We start from the raw sequence: 20,712 nt of genomic DNA, 5'->3' as shown, positions 1-20,712 counted from the left end.
TTTTTGTTTTAAATTAAAATTCCCTAATTTCTAAGAAACTAGGGAATTTTCAGATTTTGCTCAAAGTTCTGATTTCAAATTAGGGAATTTTAATTCTTAGAAATTAGGGAATTTTCAAATTAGGTAGATTTAATTCTTAGAAATTAGAGAATTTTAATTTTAAAAAATAAAAATAAAAAAAGTACGGTTTTCAAATTTCGCTCAAAGTCCAGGGATGGGTAAAATAAAAAAAAAAGGCTCTTGCCGGAGCTATGGCGGCCGGAGGGATGGGTCAAATTTGTTTTCAATAGTTCAGGGACGGTTTTCAGATAATTTTCCGGCGAGGGACGGTTTTCAAACCTTGATCAGAGTTTAAGGACGATTAAAGTTTTTAACCCTAAACCCTATTTAAATTAATAAAATATGCTTATTACATACAAAGTATATAAGCAAAGCATTTGTTTGTTTTTTCTTTAAATAGTTTTGAGGGAGATATTCCCTCATTCTAACGAGGCTAATGCTAAATTTGTCATAGTTATAAATGCTAGGTCTTGACTTTGACCCTTACGCTAAACTTGGTTAGTTTGCGTCGATTAGCTGACGCAATATCAAAACAAGTAAAGCATTGTTCAAAGTTAAGTGATATTTAGCATCAGTGTTTGCACACACCAAAATCTTTAACCAATGTAACGTCTGCTCGTAGAAAAATGGTGGCGGTTGTTGACCAACACTATGTTCACCGACCAAATTAACGTCGACTATGACTGACACTGATTTTGCGTGTGTACGACTCATTTCGTGGGCGAGATAAATAGAGTCGAACTAGCCTACGCTAACTTTCTAGAGATTTCTCCGCCCATGCTTCATTATAAGCATCTCACTTCAACATAATCAACCTTCCTCTGCCTCTCTCACAGTCTGCCAGCCTCCCTTATGTTGTCGTCCCTTTCTCTCTTTCGTCGCTCCTCCCCCTCATCCTCCTTTGACCCTTGCCACTCACCCTTCGTCGACGCCCCTCCTCCTACCTTCCTCCACCAACCTCACCCTTGTCCTCCTCCCGCCACCACCATTCTCATCCTACCCACCCTCACCTCCTCCCTATGCCCCTCCCTCAGTGTAATTTCAACCCACATTTATCAAAATCAATTGTATGCAAAATTAAGACTACATTTGGAGATATTTTACACTAGTGCAACACACATTTAATTAAAATTGTTCATAATTTTTCTGTATAAATTGAAATGAATGTCTCTTCTTAAAGCATGCAATTGATATCCAAATAAACCCTGTTCTAAACCCTATTAATTTAACAAGAAGAAAAATGATTTCACGAGGTTAAAATGGTCAATAGAATAATTGCATTCATTTTCATTTAAAAAAATTATAATTTATTGAATCAACAAAAGTTTATCTTATCCCTAATTTAGTCTAGAAGAAACTATATATTGTCCCCCAATTAATAACTCAAGTGGTAACAGCAGGAGATATATATATATATATAGAGGTTAAGGGGAGGAAAGTCAAGAGATTAATCTTAAAGAGTGCAATTTATTTTTTCGATGTACTAAACTATATACATGTTTTGTGTTACAATAATGAGAGGGGTAAGGTGAGGTGATGAAGTAAATATAAGAGAAAGGAGGGACAAATGTGAAGGAGGAGTGGAGAAAACATACATACACACACATAAACCGCCGTGTCTGGCTTTTTTCCGATAACCCCGGTCACCGTTCCTCCTTAACCTTCACCTTCTTCACCTTCTTTCATTCATTCATACATAACTTCAAACACTTCAGTTTCAACCTTTGTGCCTCTTCTTCTTCTTCTTCTTCTTCTTCTTCTTCTTCTTCTTCTTCTTCTTCTTCTTCTTCTTCTTCTTCTTCTCTTTCTCATGTTTTTCAAACACAGATTAACACAGAACTATTGTCTCTCTCTAGAAATCACACAATTCTGAAATTTTCTTTGGCTTTCTTTCCATTTCTCACCAACCAAACAACCAACCCTAGAACACCCTTTGTCTTTCTCTCCCTCCATAACTGATTGTGCAAAGAAAGACAGAAAAAACAGCAAGTGTAAGTCTTAAACAAAGCTTCAAATTCACCTTTAAAAAACTGATCAAGCTCTTTGTTACCCTTGTCTCAACTTATATTAAAGTTGAGATTTTCAAAAGAAAAAAATTGTTTTTCCTCTTTTGCATTTCAAGACACAAGGTGGGAAATTCAGCAATTCCTGAAATCAGGCAGCAAAGAAGGTCTTGTCTCTTCTTAGATTTTAGTTATGAAATTTCAACTTCAATGGATTTTTTATTTTATTTTTTTTGGAAGTTTAATTTTGTTGACAGAATGGGGGGCACTGATCTGAAAAGTGCTGTCTTTTATTGAGTGAAAACTCTCAGATTCCAAGTTTTAAATTTTGTATTTTTTGGTTTTGTTTCAATAATGGAGCTCCAGGTGCACAGATCTGTGCAATTGAGTAATCAGCTGGGTTTCTTCTTTCTTTTCTGTCTTTCTTCCACAGCTTAACACCTGTCATAACCCAACATTGTTCAAATTAATGAAACCTTGAACTTGAACCCTTTTTTCCTTACAAAATCTATTTTAATTTCAGCATTTCACAAACAGTGGTTTCATTAAAAAATTGTCATAATTTATTTGCAACCCTAATGAACTTTGTAGTGGTGGTGGTGGTGGGGTGGTTTCTAATGAGATTTTTTTTTTTATGCAGGGAGAAGCTATAAATACTACAATCAGAAGCTATAAAGGGTTTTGGCTCAGATCAGAGACCCATCTGCAAAATTTGCTGGCTTTAGCTTAAAAACAAAGCAGAAAGGTTCAGATCAAAGGTACAACATATATAGATATAGGGGTCTCCATTTTCTAGCCATTTTTTCAACCTTTTTCTTAGGTGCTATGAGCCTATGACTATGAGAGCTATGCTAAACAAAAAGTCAGATCTCTTATCTGTTGTGTACTGCTCTATAATTAAGTGATTCTGAGAATGTGTTAGAATAAACAGTTTTATGGTTTGTAATTTTATTGAATGCTAATCAATACAAGTTTTTTGCTTGGTTAATTCATAATTGCTTTTGTGTGTGTTTGCAGGAAGAGGGTCTGAGACCTAGTTCAGTCTTTTGCTTTTGAAAGCGTTTTGTGCAGCAGCAACTGCAAAAAGCTTAACAAGGCCCTCCTGACCCGGACCGTGATATATCAGAGCGTTGAAAAGGCCTTTTTATCCCTACAACACAACAACACAGCCAAAGCAGTCTCTGAATCATAGTCATCAATGCAAAGAAAAAGGACATAGCCAACCCCACACACCCTGCTGCATTCTCTCATCACCAGCTACTAGCATAGCACCTCTTCAAACTGCTCATTTATTTATTTATTTTCTCTCTCTTTCACTCTTAGAAGTGTGTGAGGATAAGAGAAGGTTTTAGTTTCTAGCTTGATTCAGCTTCTGCTGTTTTTTCAAAGGCATGATTGTGGTATGGAGGAGGATGAGATTCATGGACATGCTTGCAAGTTGCCAAGACTTGGTGGAAATGGAAGAAATGAGCCTAACAAGATAGGTCCTAGAAGAGGGAATGAGGAAGAGGATGGAGGAGGAGGAAAAAATGGTGGCAGCAACACAAACAGGTTCAGCAATTGGAACCACCACTCCTCAAGAATCATTAGAGTTTCTAGAGCATCTGGGGGGAAAGACAGGCACAGCAAGGTCATGACTTCAAAGGGTTCAAGAGACAGAAGGGTTAGGCTATCTGTTACCACAGCTATTCAGTTCTATGACCTTCAAGATCGATTGGGTTATGACCAGCCAAGTAAAGCTGTAGAGTGGTTGATAAAATCTGCTGCTGATGCCATTGCTGAGCTTCCTTCCCTGCCTGAAACGCCAGAGCAGCAAAGTCATGAGAGAAGAGGACAAGGGTTTGATGATTCAGCTGATGCAGAGGTGGAACTAGAGGGTACTGAGACAAGTTTTCATCATCAGCAAAACCAGAACCAAAACCAAAACCAGAGCCAGAACCTTTCTTTGTCAAAATCTGGTTGTAGCAGCACCTCAGAGACAAGCAAAGGCTCTGGTTTGTCCCTCTCCAGGTCTGACATTCGTGTGAACCGTGTCAAGGCTAGAGAGAGAGCAAGGGAAAGAGCTTCCAAGGAGAAAGAGAAGGAAAAGGAGAATGATTCACACATTGCTCAGCACCACCAACACCACCAACAACACAACAATGTGAACCCCATTTCTCAAACAGCTTCTTTCACTGAGCTGCTAACAGGTGGAATCAGCAGTGCAGTTCCCACAACAACAGGGCCAGTTCATCAGAACAACAACCAGCAATGGTGTTCTTCTTCATCAGCAGCACCAATGGATTACTTCACTTCAGGGCTTCTTGGTCCTCCTTCTTCCACTTCAAGAACCCAACACCATCATCACCAACAACATTCTTCAGGGTTCTCAATCTCAAATATCCAATTGGGGCACTCACATTCCCTTGCTGAAGCCATGTCAGTTTCACTACCATTCAATGGTGAAAACCATTCCTCTGCATCAGACCAGATGCACCAGCAATTCTCCTTCATCCCTGATCATCACCTCATGCCAGCAACAGCAGCTGTGGTTACTTCTTCTTCTGCTTCTCAGGCCACCGGGAACGGTTACAACCTCGATTTCAGCATCTCTTCGGCAGGCCTTGCTGGTTTCAATAGGGGGACCCTTCAGTCCAATTCTCCGTCTTTTCTGCAGAGGTTTTCACCTTTAGACGGATCCACTGTACCATTCTTCCTTGGAGGAGCAGCTGCTACTGCTCCTGCCATGGAGAACCACCACCACCACCACAACCTTCAGTTTTCACCTGTTTTTGATGGCGGCAGCTTGCAGCTTTACTATGGCGACGGATGCCGGCATTCAGATCAGAAGGGGAAGGCTAAAAACTGAGCTCCGGGACACAATCTTTTGCTCCATTTTCTTCCTGGTACGTACGATAAAACAATCTTTTATCTGTTTTATATATGTTTTCTCTTTATTTTTTAGTCAAATAGCCTTGGTTTGAGACTTGAAATATATACAACTGTTTTATTGGTAAATAGTTTGTAGACACAATGTATAACCCCAAATAACAGAAATTTGAAAGTAAAATATGAGAGAGAAATAATAAAAGAAGTATTAATAAGTTCAAATTGGTCAAAAGCATAAAAAATACTTTGGGTTAATGTGATCTGACTTTTGCTCAATTTAACCATTTACATGAGTTGGGCTATATGCCTCGAAATGTGTGTGAAATCCATTGACTCCTTTCCTAATTGAAATACGCAGAGATATTTATTGGTCAAAAGCACATTTAAATCACATTTAAGTTTATGTCGAAAGAAATATAAATACAATTACAATCATAATATATGGTATGATGTGCTAGGAGGAGAGAAGAGAGAAAAATGTCGTGCATGAAAGGTCAATTTTTTTTTTTTGTTAACATGTCAAATCTACATTGGAGTATAAGGATGAGAAATGATAAATATTATAAGTGATCATTGATTAAAAAAAAAAGTAATTGTGAATTGTTTTTTAACTTGGTTGTTGTTTGTTATATTTTGGTACATAGTATTTGTTTGTGTTTGCTATTGATGTTTGATGATGCAATACACTCTTTATTTTGTTTGCTGCCTATGACTCTTCTCCCCCAATGAAATGCCTTGGCTTTGATAAACCTAGGTGGACATGAGTGACATGGAATTAAATATGTTATTATGTGTCTCTTTAGTTGAAGAACGATGATGTTTGTTTTTGGATTTACGAGTTGTGTGCAATACCATGAGGCGTTTGCTTTTCTAGGTAATCATAAACAAGTTGGGCATTGGGGCATAAATCCATGGTTTTTGTGTTGTCTTTTTGTTGATTCCTGCATGGATTGCCGTGAATATATATAGGGTTCCGGCTGGTTGTCTCCTTGAATGTGCTCTTATTGGTTCCCTCCTTCATAGCATGTCAGGTGGAAGCTTTTGTGTGCCATAAAACCATGTGTAAGTCACTGAGTGGGGGCAATGTTGAAGATGCTTTAATTTCGGTCAAAATGATTCTTAAATGTAAACAGTGGTAATAACCACCCTCACAAATCGTGCATATATACACCTAATAAACACCTTATTTTCCTTTCTATTTAAGTGTGTGCTTGATATTTGGCATTAATTTAGTACCACCTTTTACATTCTTATACAATTCTCTTATTTTTCTATAAATATGATTGTAGAATGTATGTTCTGTATTCTACAATTTTATTTACGGTGTCTAATTAGTTACCGCAAATTTAAATGCGGTAAATTTAAGCAGTGAGAAAATGTAGAAGATGGTTAGCACAATTAATGTTTTTTCAAAATGCAAATGGCTTTTCTTTGCAACCCCAATTGAATTCATTTCCCGCTCCGAACCTTAATTTGCTGTGCACACACATGCCATAATCCTGATTCGCTCAAATATGGGACTATAGGGTAGGAATAGGATCATCACACATGGGTAGGGAAGGAAACTCTTGTGCTGACTACCTTGCTAGGAACGCCTCTTCTTACCCAGACTCTGTTTGGATTTAGGAGGGGCCTCCGGGGTTGTCTAGTCTTTTAAGGGATGATGTATTGGCATCTGTGCCGAATTTGCTTTGATTTAATGTTATTTGATTTCAAAAAAAAAAAAAAAAAAAAAGGATCATCACACATGGGGTGGACTTTTTCATATTCATAATGTTGAGAGGTCCATGCACGTAGTCACTCACGCATTGAAAGAAAGTGATTCTCAAAGTAGGCTATTCTTAATTAATAGAGAAGTTTTATATTTACTATGCCTTTTCAATATTATGAGCTATGACATAGATGTTTGAATTTATGAGCTGGTGGAAAGTATTCTAAATAGGAAAAGTCTACATCAACAGACATTTGGATTTTGGAGCATTGCTAATTTTTTGTAATTACTACATAATGAAATAATTTAGTCCATTGATATTGACTCAAGGTCTATGTAGAATCTGCTATATTTTTATTTATACAATAAGCCTATTACTCGATATATATGACACTTTTTGTGGCAAGTAAATTCTCTGTGAGTCATGTTAAAAAGGAATTATTTTTTACTATTCTCACATTTTCGCACCATCTATATTTATTGCACTTATATTTATAGGAACTAATTCATTGGTGGACAACCCTCTCTAGGATGATCTTATGGTACTCCTACCCAAGAGTAACCATCTAATAACCTTCCTAACATGTCATTGACATCCTACCCAGTAGTCTGGTAGTGTTATCTTTCAGCTATACCATTTTAATTAATAAAAAAACCACCACATTTTCACTTGGTTCTTATTTCAAGGTGTTATTGTAAGATTTCATTAAAAAAAGTGTTAGTATAAGAAAAATAAACATTTTATTACTTGCATTGTTTCTTGTATGAATATTTGAAACAGGAAACAAAATAAAGATATCTTGATTTTTTTTTAGTGATGTAGATGAGAAATTTCAGGCCCATCCTTGCTAATCTTTAAACTTCAAATTTCTTAAGATATTATATGTTGAGTGGTTCTACATTGATTAGAGATATGGTCAAATATTATAGAGTGATTCTCACATTTGAGCTTTTTTTTTATAGAGTTGATCCTAACTTGAATTCTAAAATAATATCACATTCTATTCTAGGGTGTTGTTTAGTGTAGACCAAGAAAAGTCTACTTCACAAGTAAAACGAATTTCTCTGCAAATGTTTAGCACATAATAAGCATATTATAAATAGTATGCACTATGTAGTATGTACTACATTTTATTAGTAAAATTAGGGTTTTAGGATGGACTCGCTTTTACATGATCCACCATAGAATAGAATTGCCCATATTAAATTTATTCTTGCTTCTTCCTTCACAAACATTATTGTTGTGCTTAGCAACAATTATTTTCGCAATGATTTAATATGTCAACAGGAACCATCTAATATTCTCATGTAGTGGCTTGTTTTAGTTTTTGGTGATCCTCTTGTGCTGGTTGGTTGTATCTTTCACTTTATGGTTGACATTAATCTTTATTTGTGGCTGTCTTTCGATATGTAGTTCTAGTGTACATTGGTGATTTGTCCATGTATTGTGACTTTGATGAAAAATCTAAAGTTACAAAGTTAAACTTAATAATAGGTATTAAGATAATCTTGTTGGATGATGTACTGGCTCAGAAATAATGTAGTAGAGAAGGATGATATGTTGGCCTTATCTTAGCTTTTTATATTCTAACACTCATTAGAGATTTGTTCTCCAGTATCTCAATTGGTGATAAAGCTGTTTTCAATTTAGAAAAAAATATTGTTGGATGTTGATAAACTTTTCTTGTTTACCTATTATTTTAGATAATGTTAAGTATTTACCTTGTTCCTCTATAAAATCTTTTACATGTACTGGTTGTTTTAGTAGTATCTACTTCTTCTGCTCGTATATCTTTGTGGATGTTTGTGCATGTGCATCAATTTATCAAATTAAGCTTTCCAAAGCCCTTAGTGCTATAAACACAAGTTTGGTCATCTTTTGCTTTAGTTATGCTATAATATCTTTTCCCCTCCCTCCAATTTCATATTTTTGTGGACTTGCTTTTTTATTATTAAAGTGGTTGGTAGCATGAACATCTTGAAATTGCTTAATACTTTTACATAATATTACAATTTTTGATAGATATGTTATCATAATTTATTTTGGTTTTTTAATGTCTTTTGATGTAGGATTTGAAAAGGAGAGTACTAAGAGCAAGTTGAGTCCCAAAGCTTGCCTTGGCCAAAACAGATGATACATTTTTGTCATCAAGTGTTGTATTTCTTGTGGGATCATTTTGAAGTCATTCAATTACATTCAGTATTTGGACATTTGTATTGGTTTGTACGTTCAAGTTCATTATGTGTTTTGGAGAAATGTAAAATCTACTTGAGTGTTGATATAGTCTTGTACTTCTAGTAATTGTTTGATATTGTCTACACATAAGTGGAGAAAAGAGCTGAATTACTCTGCTAAAAGGAGTAAAGCCTTCTATAGAGTCATTGCATAGGAAATTTACCTTTGGTCATCGAGAAATACAATGATGGTCAAAAGTCGTCAGAAATTTGCCAAAGTCTTTTAAAAACTGTTAGCAATATTTACCAACGAGGCAAATACTGATGAATTTTTTATTGTCGGTTTGGTCGTCAGTAGATTATAATTACTAATGGTTTTGGTGATGTCGGTAATTAGGGTTTTTCTTGTTGTGTACCCCTGCTAACAACCTTAACGCTGATTTGAAACATGTTATTAGTTCATCCCATTCCCAGCTGAACTTTCTAAAACAGGACAAAACAAGACATCAATGCCTATTTGACATAGAGCAGCGGCAACAATGACAACTTTGTAAAACAGAAACAACACTTCAAGCAACATATCATGAGATCTGCTTCAAAAAAAAAATTCATGAGATAAAAAACTTTTTAGCCAAAGCTCCATAAAGAATGCTATAGTCTGTTAATTAATTATGCATCTCAATGTTGATACCTTACAACAGGGCTTTATGAATCTGACAAAATCCACCAAGAATATTGTTGATGTATGCCCTAGAGATTAATTTATTATCTTAATTACTTATTTATTTATTCAACTATTTTATTGATATAATCATGTACTGGATTAACCCACTATCAGTACGCTGCATACAATGCAATGTGAGTGTCAAGCCATTCTCATAGCTACAATGGTATACAGACAATGGAGATAAATTGTTTCTCTCATACATTCTAACATTTGTGTGGATACTGTTAAAGATATCACTACACCTGTTGGTTTATGATTAGAAGAGATTGATTATGATCACCTGTATCAAAACTAAGAGGGATTGATATATGTCTATTGCAAGAATCATGTAAGGATATTGGGATACTTTGGTAAAGAAATTGAAATTCATTTTACTCTGTTAAAACCTTACTTCAAGCAAGTAGCAACAACATAAGTGAAAAGTAAAAATGGGCATTTTTTGTAATTTAGGTGGGGAACAGTAATTGAACCGCGGTGGTTCACATGAAAAAGATCTCACTGGAGATTCCGCACATCATTCGTATTAAACAATATTAACAGAAACATAAAAATCAAAGAAAACAAAACTTACCAATGTTACAAGTAACAAGTTACCAATATCTTTATTTTGATTCATGTATAACAAGTAAAAATTGTTCTTTTAATGTCTCCTTTTCCAAAGAAAAATAACAACAATAATAATTGAAGGTTAATGCAATTCATTTATCTTTATGTGGTCTAACTATACAAGACTCGACCACAGCGATCGCATGCTTCAGGGGCAGCTGGAGGAGCAGCATCCTTTGGCTTCATCTTCAGCAACTTTGGCAGATCAGTTTCCAGAACATCAGACAGGGCCTTAGAGGCTTCCAGAATCTCATCCCGACTGCAAATATTACTTTATGTCAAATCCATGAACATAGCAAAGACACTTACAACGGACAAGTAACCCCTATAACATGTTTGGACCAGCTTATTTTTCCTCAATCAATTTTTACATCCAGAGGCTACTCACGAAAGTTTCTCCCCCATAATTAATTTTGGCTTTAGAATCAATTGTAGAAGGATTATATAGTAAACAACTTATTTTTTATTCTACAGTGTAACTCTACCATTCTCAGTTTATTCTCAAATTTGAATGTAATAAATTACTCTTCATAAACATAACTAGAGGAATGCATATGCTTTTGTTAGATTAGGTTCTAAAAGAAATTCAATTTCCATTTCCGATAATCATATGCTTATATGAGCTAATACTTTCCAAGAGGCAGAACTTTAAGTACTCATAAGGATAGCTAAGTATAAATGAGGCTATGGTGGAAGTTTTGACAACACTAGCTGTAGATGTGAGTAATTTATTAATGCAGTTAATTTATGTAATTTCATTTACTTGACAAAAAACTTTTAACTAGTGCATGAGATTTGATCTTCTAGCTCTTAACTTAAGACATTACTTGAATAATTTTCATCACTTGCTTACCTTATGCAGAGTGGGGGAGTAAAGCGGATAATTGTATCATGTGTTGGCTTGGCAAGGACTCCTCTGTCCTTAAGTTTTTCACTTAACTCAAAGCCTGATACAGGGAATAAACTTTTGCTGTTAAGCTCCAGTCCAATGAATAATCCTTTGCCTCGGACTTCCTTCACGTGATCCGGGAATTTCTGCTGAATCTTACGCAGCTGATTAAGAAGCTCCTCTCCCATTTGGGCAGATCTGTTCAATAGTAAGACACCAATTGCAGATTTTAAATGTTAGTTTCTAAAAATGAGAAATTCACAGTACAGAGAATGAATGAACCAAATCAATAGAGCATTTGCTGAATCTTTGCAACTTCCATGTTGTAATAGATTCAAGTAAATATAGCATGAAATGCATTGGATGTTGATAAGCAAAGTTTTAGAAAATAAAGTGATGCACATAAACCCTTCAACTAGTTATTTGCTTGGTGAGGAAAGCACTACAAACTCTATACATTCATACTTTCTTTTCAAATAAGTTTTACCTCAAGATCTCTAAAATGTATTGCGTTATTTAGTCTTCAATGAGGATTGTATTTTGCATGAAGTAGTAAGTTAATGTGATTAAAAAAAGATGAAACCATGTTCTCGTGAACATTTCTAAATACGGTCCAAAACTTTTATAAATAGGACCAAATTAGAAAATGAAAAGACTAAAAATACAACAAAATGTCCGAACCAGGACAACTGGTAATGTAAAAACTATGAGAAGCATGGAGATATTCTTAATCATTAATAAAATGAATTTATCCAAAGAATCATATTATATTTCGTACAATTATTCAACTACCAGAAATCAGGCTTTAGTAATAAAGCTCTTATTTCACATGCCGATGTTGCATAATAACAAGTACTCCCTCCGTCCCTAATTATAAGCTAAAGTTGAGACTTATGTTTTGTCACTAAATATAAGCTAAAGTTGTAAAAGCTAATATTTCTTTCCATATTTATCCTTGCATTTATTGGTTTCTTAATTCCAACATTTTGAAATTAAAACTCACTTTTATTCTCTTTCCTCCTACTACTACCCACTTAAATAGGGGTAAATATGAAAGATTGTACCATTTTTTAAAAAACCAAAGCATCAATTAAGGCTTTCTTAATAAACGTGATTTTTACAACTTTAGCTTATAATTAGGGACGGAGGGAGTATATACTTGCCTATACTTGTATTCAAGTTTGTATAATAACAAATATATATTGATAATATAAAATTTTGCAATGCATTCGATACCTCTCTACAAGTCTCTCCTCCTTGATCACATCTAGTGAGGCAATAGCAACTGCACTGGCCAATGGATTTCCCCCAAAGGTACTGTGAAAAATAACATAGAACAAAGAAAGCTTCATCGGTGTATTCAATTTTATCGTAATAAATGAAATTATTGGCTAATTATGCATGAAGAACTGAATGCGAAACTGAAAAGGGAACAGTCCCTACTCCCTAGTTACCAGAGAATTGGAAAATTTTAAAAATAAACAACTGAAAGGTTAAATGAAGACATCAATTTGGTATGACAACCTAGGGCTGTCTGAATTGATTAATTAACCTAGAGACCTGCTGCCAAATAGGAGACTATTTTATCACACTTGAAGGATCAAATACTTCCTTTATGGAAATTAAGTGTGAAAGTAGCAGATAAAATTAAGATGTGACAACTATTTGCAAGAAAATGTTAAATTAAGGGAGAGGATAAAAAAAACTATCTAAAAATTTATAATAAAATGAAACCTTCCATGCTGTCCAGGTTTTATACAAAGCATGACATCTTTGTCTGCAAGAACTGCACTAACTGGTAAAATTCCACCACCCAATGCTTTCGCCAGTATCTGCGTAAAATGACAATTAAAAGTTACTATATGTGTGGTGGCATAAAAGGGAAATAGAACCTCAACAAATGCAACAAAAAGAAAGAAAGAAAGAAAATGGAGCATGCAGTAGAGGGAGTATATATTTCATTTTCTCGCCAAAAAGAAAAACATAAAATTTGGATGGTCAAGTCTTTCAAGAGGTAGGTAGTGAATACGTCTAACCCAACTGCATACTTTTAAATGGCAATATCAAAATTTCTATTATCTGTGACAGACAAGTCTCTAAATTATATGCTTATATGAATAAAAGGAAAAACTGGATAGGTTTTGGCTAAAGTCTACATTCTAGAGCTTTTCTATCATGAAGTAACTTTGTATTATAAAAATTATAAAGAAACTAATCCAAACATATGATATTATATGTTTTACCAGTCAAACAGAAAAAGCAGATGCATTTAAAAGAATGATATCATATGGTTAAAGGAAGTATGGTTTTTGTCGGAATCAATAACATACACATGCTTTTTTCTTGCTATACAGTTTCAATTTCAAGTCAAAGTCCATAGTTCATCATTGCTGTAATTAAAAAAAAACATCTGAACCTGAATTATTAAAAGAGTTCATAATCAAATTCGCAATAAGAGTTGCGAAGATTTTATTAATCATATGATATGACCACAAGATAATGTTCTTATCGAAGTGTTAAGAATGAATATAGAGATAAATAGTATACAGGAGGTAGAGATGATTTCTTACCACTATATCGGGGCGAACATCTTCCCAGTCACAAGCCAGCATCTTTCCTGCTCTTCCTAATCCAGATTGGATTTCATCAGCAATCATCAACACATTATATTTGGAGCAAAGATCTCTTACAGCTTTCAAATAGCCAACTGGAGGGATTTTGATCTTTAAACAAAAAATTATATATTAAAATAGTGTAAAGAAGACGATATACTTTGACAATTAAAAATATAGTAAATTTCTTAAAGAATGAGTTCTGTAAAAAACTAAGCATATCAGAGAAGGTTTTCATCTTAAAAAAGGAAAATAGAATCCAAAGAATTGGAAACAAAGAATTCATGTTATACATAACATTATACGTTATCTAGAACAAACAATAAAAAACCACTTTGACAGATGAATTAAAAAACAAAATCATTAAATTAAATACAGAAAAAAAGACAGTGAAAGATGAAGTTAGTCACATGGCTTGTACACGTCCGCAGGGACATGTCAAAATGTATCATCTCAAGACTAAACATAATATTTACATTCCCACTAGCAAACTAATATATATAGCCCTGCTGCCCCTGCATATGAATGGAACAAACATACAAACTAAAGGCTGAGTGAAAAACAGTGCATTTCACATGGCCAAGGAATACACACACACACATACATACAAAAGTGAATATGTTAGATATGTTCTATGTAGATATCAAGCAAAGAACTTTAAAGCATTGGTAGATTAGCTTTTCATTAAACAAAACTTTGCTGAATAGAGAATTATTGGTATTTTTTTGCATTATTATCTAATATTCATGCAACATGGATTTTTTTTTAATTGATAACGCTCATATCAGTCCTTTCACAAAGTTCTAATTTCGGTAAACATATTAGAAAGAGAAAGAGATGGTATATAGCAACTTCCTTAGCATCTCAGTTCAATCAACACACTAAGCGTTTACCAAGCCGATTAAATATGTATTGTCAGAAAACATACCCCAGCTTCACCTTGAATAGGTTCTAAAATAAATCCAGCTATTTTGTCTCCATGTTCTGCAGTTCATCAGCGAGAATTCCAAATAGTTAGTATCAAAGATCTGCCATGCTATAGCAAAAGATACTCATCACAAGTAAAGAAAAAGTATACAGAATAATTCAGAACCTTTAAAAATTCTTTCAAGGGCCTCTGCATCACCAAAATCAACTTTAAGAATGCCTGGCATTAAAGGACCAAAACCCCGGGTAGCTTCATTGTCACAGCTCATAGATATGACACCTAGTGTACGGCCATTGAAGCAACCACAGCATGAGACGATAAGAGCCTGAAACAAGTGTCAATGAGCAAAAAGATTAATATGATGAAAAAATAACTAAACTGATTCTCATGAAAAAATGACCAAATTAGAACAGCAGCAAGAGACAGATCTTAAGCTCAATAGCAAAATAACTTTCAGGCAAAAAAATTAGATACTAGATTCCAGATATAATCGACATCAAAAGAAAAAAAAATGAATAATCAAAAACCAGGGAAAACTTAAATATGCAATCATATATAAAACAGAAAAGAGGATGCTATGTTATGGAGAGTGGAGAGAACAAACTTCATTCATTTACTCTTCGCACGGGAAGAATACATATATGGAGTCTTATATAATTAATTAATTGTACATCTCAGATGCATCTAGTTTGCGAAATATTTCTTACGAGTATTCCTCAGATGCCTCAAGGCATAGATAAAAGTGTCCCAAGCAATGTTGTCAAAGTTCATACAATGGATTCCTCATGAGAAAGAAATTATAATAGATAATTAGAGTTAAGAGAAGAAAAAAACAGGAGACATATGGTCAAAACCCAAAACTGTATCTTAAACTACAGAATTGAGCCTATGCAACTGAGCTTTGTGCATTGGACCACATTGTTAACTACTTTAAGTTACACAACAGTAAAGGCATATGAAACATATAAGTCACTGAAGTACCTAAAACTAGAACATGAGAACTTTAAGTGTTTGTGTACAAGCTATTTCACAAAAAGAAATAATAATGATATTGAATTGATATCAGTGACTATATGAAGCAAGATTTAGTTATTGAAAAAAGCAAAATATCAAGATATTACAGACATCGAGACACAAGATTCTTATAGGTATACCTCATTATTGGGAATCCGTTTCTTTTCATAACCCCACTTCCTTGCTAATTTCATAGATGTTTCCACACCTTCAGCACCGGTATTCATAGGAAGCACCATATCATAACCAAACATGCTGGTCACATACTCAGCAAACAGCGGAAAGCGATCATTGTAGAAGGCTCGGGAACTCACAGTCAGCCTTTCTGCCTGTTCTGTTAATGCTTTCAGAATTTTAGGATGGCAATGTCCCTAAGGAAAAACGACAATCACTAAAGTCATTAGAAACTCCACGCCATTGTTTTTTCCTAAAAATTAAGGAAGAACACAAGGAAAAGCAGTAGCAGTGGTAGATAGGATCTGGCCACAGCAAAAAGCTCGCTTCATAAAAGAACACAGGAAAATGTACATAACCACATTAATTCATTTGGGCACCATTTTCAGAAGAAAATTCCAGATCTAAAGCCAAGGGAATTACCAAGATCCAGTAAATTTTACCTGATTAACAGCAGAGTAACCAGATAGAAAATCAATGTACTTGTTCCCCTCTGGATCCCATACACAAGCCCCCTTTGCTTGAGAAAACACAATGGGAAGTGGATGGTAACTGCATTTGAAAAAGAAGAGATCATCAATTTATCTCATTAACAGTCTATGCAAATGAAAAGTGTACAAGGATAAAGCACTGGAGCTTGACAAGACCACACAAAGCAGTACTAGGTACTCAAGACAGACTTCTTACAAAAAAAAAAAACTGAGATTATTTGAGAGTGATCTAAGCAAGCTCCAGAGGTGCCCTATTGGCTTACCGTGTCCACGTTCCAGCTCATCGAAGAAGCAAGATTTTGCCACGATTGAGTCTCAAACGTGGATCAGCGTTGAGTTTAACGGAAATCCAAACACACACATAATGAAAGTTCGAGAAAAATACAAATTCATAGTATTTACCAACTTGGCAGACTATACCAGTATTATCTGATGCAAAGGTGATGAAAGAACAGAGTAAACAGAATTACATTAAAAAATGGGCAATTTTTGGAGAGCCATTTCTGCTTACTACTCATGATTAGTTTCATGTCTTCTATTAAATCTACATATGTACAATTCAACAGCATGCCAATAGATAGATGATTCAAAAATCCATAAAAATTCAATCAACATATCAAGGTGTAAAATGATCAAGGTAGGAAAAAAACACCAGATTTGATTGAGCATGAAATGTTAGAATGAAGAGAAAATAAGACAAACCCAGAACACAAAATCGCGTGTTTAAGGTGGGGTAGATGAAAAGAGACAGAGAGAAAGAGAAACGTACTTGTGGGCACTGTGCTGATACTCCTTGTCAATCACTGCCTGGGAAGAGGAAGAAGCATTGAGTTGTGTGGCGACCCCATAGCTTCTACTTCCTCTGGAAATTCTTCGCATCAAACACTGAACTTGTCTCATGGTAGCCATTGATGAAAGATGAACACACCTCTCAATTTTCAGACAAAAAGGTGCTCAATCGTTGTTTGTTACATTGTTATATAATCCAACATGTTTTTTTTTTTTTTTTTGTTGATACATATCCAACATCTAATACATGGTAGTTTATTTAATTATTATTTTTTCCCAATTTCATTCACTCAGTTACTCAATAATGGAATATTATATAGTAATATATTAAATTATTGATTTTTTCCCACACTCTAGAACATTGTATTAATTCACCGTTTTTAGAAAAGATTTATTTTATCACCGAATGATAGCTCAAGTGGTAAGAGTTAGGGAACATATGAGTTGCGTTGAAGGAGGTTCAGTGATCAATCTCGTATATCCCCAAACTCTTACGACTTGAATTATCAATAACTTTTATGTTCTATGTGTTATGAATAAAGAGATGATCACATATCTCCACCTCCACCTGTGGAGAGAGATAGAAAGAGAACAGAGAGAATATAATTAAGATGTATGATTAGTGATGTGATAGGAAAAGACGTGAAAGATAGAAAGAAAGAACAAGTGAAAATGAGATGAAAGAGAAAATGAGGTATATATATATATATATATATATATATATATATCATTATTGATGTATTATTTTTTGCACAATTATTGATGTATTCTTGTGTTTAACATAAAAAGAGTTTAATGGATATGCACTGACAGTGTAAAATAGTTTTACACAGTCATCCAATTAAAGCATGCCACATAGGAGAGATAATTACATTTGACTTTAATTTTAATTAAAAGAATAAGATATTTTCTGATTTGGCGGAATTCAATTGGATGTCTGTGTAAAATATTTTACACTGTCAGTGCATATCCATTAAACTCTTCAAACATTGAGTTAATTTTTTTAATTTTTTTAACTAAATAAATTAAATGTACCAATTTACATAAAATAAAATATTAATGAGTTATTAATAACTTTGACCTTGACCTTAACATGTATATAAATGACTATATATAGTATATACAATAATAAATAATGAGTTATAAATGACTATATTAATGGGTTATAAATGTATTAATGAATGTATATGAATTCATCCATTAATACATTTATATATAGTCATTTATAACTTATTATTTATATTGTATATATAGTCATTTATATATAGTCATTAATATACATAAAATATTAATGATTATTAGTACATGGAGTATATGTTTATATATTAATGACTATATATAATAATATATATTAATGATTAAATATACATAAAATAATGTATATTAATATCAACAAGTCTCAGTGCAATTGATAAATAATATATATTTATATTAATGATATAATATAAGTAAAAATAGCTTGAACTTGAGCATTAATGATAATTATAATTAATAATTATTTATTATTATATATCATTAATTTAAATTAATTTATATTTATATTATAAATTTCATAATTATTAAATTTAAAAACTTTCTTATATATAAATTAATTTTTATGTTGTGAAATTGGTTAAGCATAATGTTTATCTTTTGCTACATAATTCATAATGAATCCATGAGAAAACAGTAATTAGAGAAATGATCACGAGTTAAGTTTTAAAACTGTAATTCATTTAAAGATATTTTGTATAAGATAATATGTTAATAATATACATATGTTTCATATAAAAATATAATTTTCATAAGATATATCATATATATATTAATTAAAAACAAGTTTAATTACTATGGATGAATAGTGTAAAAAAGTTTTACACAATCATCCAATTAGAATTCACCATTTATCATATCATAATTAAATTTAAATTTGAAAATATCTCAAATATAAAATTAAGAGATATGATTTTTTTTTGAAACATAGATTTTTTTTGATAAGCCAAACATTATATTGAAATGAAGTATAAGGGGTACTTCAACCTAATACAAAAAGCAGAATACAAATAAGAAAGAAAACTGGAAAAATCTCTGAACCGGTGCCTCAAAAAATAATACACAAGTTATAAAGACTAGAGAACACTTCCAGGAAAAAGAGCAAAATAGTCAAGACCACTAGATATGATTTGATCCATGTGTAAACTCTTTACACAACAAGTGCATTTAATTTGATTATTGAAAACTTATTACTCAGTTTAAAATATTTCAAACTAACTTAATGTTTTTTCACATTATTAGATAAATAAATTGTTAAATTGTAAAATTACTTCAATTCTAATTATTAAATTTGAGTAATATTAATTATTTATCCCAATAGAACTATAATACTATTTATTTAAATGTCTTAATACAATTTCTATTTTATTTTATAATTACAATCACATTAGGGAACTTTGGAAAACAAATTACGCTCGTTTTACTTGTAACTAAAATTTAAAATAGAAGAGTATGTAGCCTAATGATAAACAAAATTATTACTAACTTTAATCAAGTCTGATGACATCTGTTATAATAAAAAGAATTAAAAATGAAAATACATTTTCTAATTTGGCGGAATTTAATGGGGCATAGGCCTCATTATTTTGTTTTTTTAATATTATTAAGTTAAATATAATATCAGAGTTTTTTTTTTGAAATCAATATAATATAATATATCAGAGTTACTTCATGTCTTATTACTTCCATCCCAGTCAAGTTACGTGTACGTAATCGTCCACGTGATGGAGATAAGATCAAAAGCCAATTGCTGGCTACGTTGGTTTTCCACTTTCCTAAACTACAATATTACATTATTGTTGATAAAAAAAAAAACAATATTACATTATCAAATCCCAAAGCGTAATTTTCCATCTTTTTTGAAATTGAAATAATATATTAAAATCAAAGATCCACAGAGGCTAGTACATCAGAAGTGAGCAAAAAGTCTAGTTCCGGCGGAGTCTCTTCAATCCAAATGGATCCTGAAAATTTTGAAGAGTGTTTGGCCAAGTAATCAGCCACCAAGTTACCGGAACGACGAACAAAAGATAAATCAAAACTACTAAAGTGTGAGACCAAGTCTCTACAATCATTCAAAACTGAAAATAGATAAGAAGACCCATGCCTATCCTTATGCGTAATTTTCCATCTTCATCCTTGAAATTAGGACCTCCAACAATGTGGTGTTGAGCATGACCTAGTTTCTTTAAAATCTTGATTTTTATGAGGAGCGTTATATTCCTCTTGCTAGAATGGAGTATCGTTTAGTATAAAGAATCAGAAGGACCGTAACATCCTTTTCATTTTTTAAGTTTCTCTTCTTCAACCACAAATTTGGTAATCATGTCATCAATTGTCCATTTCTGACTTAAGGTATTGTATACAATTTTGAGTTGTGTGAACTCAACCCACATAGGGCACAATTAAGTTACCATTTTTCCCAATTTTATGAGCTTTTAGCTAGCTTGGTTTTGACATAAATTATCTTTGTAATGAATTCTTTTACACCCCTAATATCGTCATATCTTAATGTCAGTCAGTTGTTTCATTAAACATTGAGACTCAATAATGTAATCAACTGTTTTGGTAAAAAAAAAACTCTTCAGCATTTGTAGTTTCAGGAAATTCACTAATAGCATATTATTTAGTTT

At 33.1% G+C, this 20,712-nt stretch overlaps 2 protein-coding genes across 3 annotated transcripts; one reads left to right on the top strand and one right to left on the bottom strand.

Annotated features, from left to right (window-relative positions):
- The first annotated feature begins 1,613 nt into the window (after positions 1-1,613).
- Positions 1,614-9,000, top strand: LOC130710327 (transcription factor TCP2-like). 2 transcript variants are annotated; one of them, XM_057559550.1, is made up of 4 exons: positions 1,614-2,051; positions 2,704-2,821; positions 3,081-4,948; positions 8,713-9,000. In XM_057559550.1, exon 3 carries the CDS (start codon positions 3,466-3,468, stop codon positions 4,909-4,911), a length of 1,446 nt encoding a protein of 481 aa, XP_057415533.1. In that variant the 5' UTR covers positions 1,614-2,051; positions 2,704-2,821; positions 3,081-3,465; the 3' UTR covers positions 4,912-4,948; positions 8,713-9,000. The 2 variants fall into 2 exon arrangements, with proteins under 2 accessions (XP_057415533.1, XP_057415532.1); XM_057559549.1 differs by having other exon boundaries at positions 1,614-2,230.
- Positions 9,001-10,120: 1,120 nt separating this feature from the next.
- On the bottom strand, positions 10,121-17,225 carry LOC130713498 (ornithine aminotransferase, mitochondrial-like). The gene is made up of 10 exons (XM_057563262.1): positions 17,028-17,225; positions 16,211-16,319; positions 15,734-15,964; positions 14,745-14,904; positions 14,580-14,635; positions 13,610-13,762; positions 12,774-12,871; positions 12,276-12,356; positions 11,004-11,237; positions 10,121-10,409 (listed from the first exon to the last, which is right to left on the bottom strand). Exons 1-10 carry the CDS (start codon positions 17,165-17,167, stop codon positions 10,262-10,264), a joined length of 1,410 nt encoding a protein of 469 aa, XP_057419245.1. The 5' UTR covers positions 17,168-17,225; the 3' UTR covers positions 10,121-10,261.
- Positions 17,226-20,712: the final 3,487 nt, after the last annotated feature.

Source organism: Lotus japonicus, chromosome 4, assembly GCF_012489685.1.
Source record: "Lotus japonicus ecotype B-129 chromosome 4, LjGifu_v1.2".
In the NCBI taxonomy this organism is placed as follows: Eukaryota; Viridiplantae; Streptophyta; class Magnoliopsida; order Fabales; family Fabaceae; genus Lotus; species Lotus japonicus.
Note: the sequence above shows the minus strand (reverse complement) of the source record. Positions and strands in the feature narration are given on the sequence as shown.

Bases quoted from the DNA above. Each gene is read 5' to 3' on its own strand.
- LOC130710327 (XM_057559550.1), top strand. From the start codon at position 3,466: ATGGAGGAGGATGAGATTCATGGACATGCTTGCAAGTTGCCAAGACTT.
- LOC130713498 (XM_057563262.1), bottom strand. From the start codon at position 17,167: ATGGCTACCATGAGACAAGTTCAGTGTTTGATGCGAAGAATTTCCAGA. The intron at 15,965-16,210 runs GTAAAATTTACT...GTTTTTCCTTAG, and splicing joins GTTACTCTGCTGTTAATCAG to GGACATTGCCATCCTAAAAT. The intron at 11,238-12,275 runs GTATCGAATGCA...ACTATTGAACAG, and splicing joins GAGGAGAGACTTGTAGAGAG to ATCTGCCCAAATGGGAGAGG.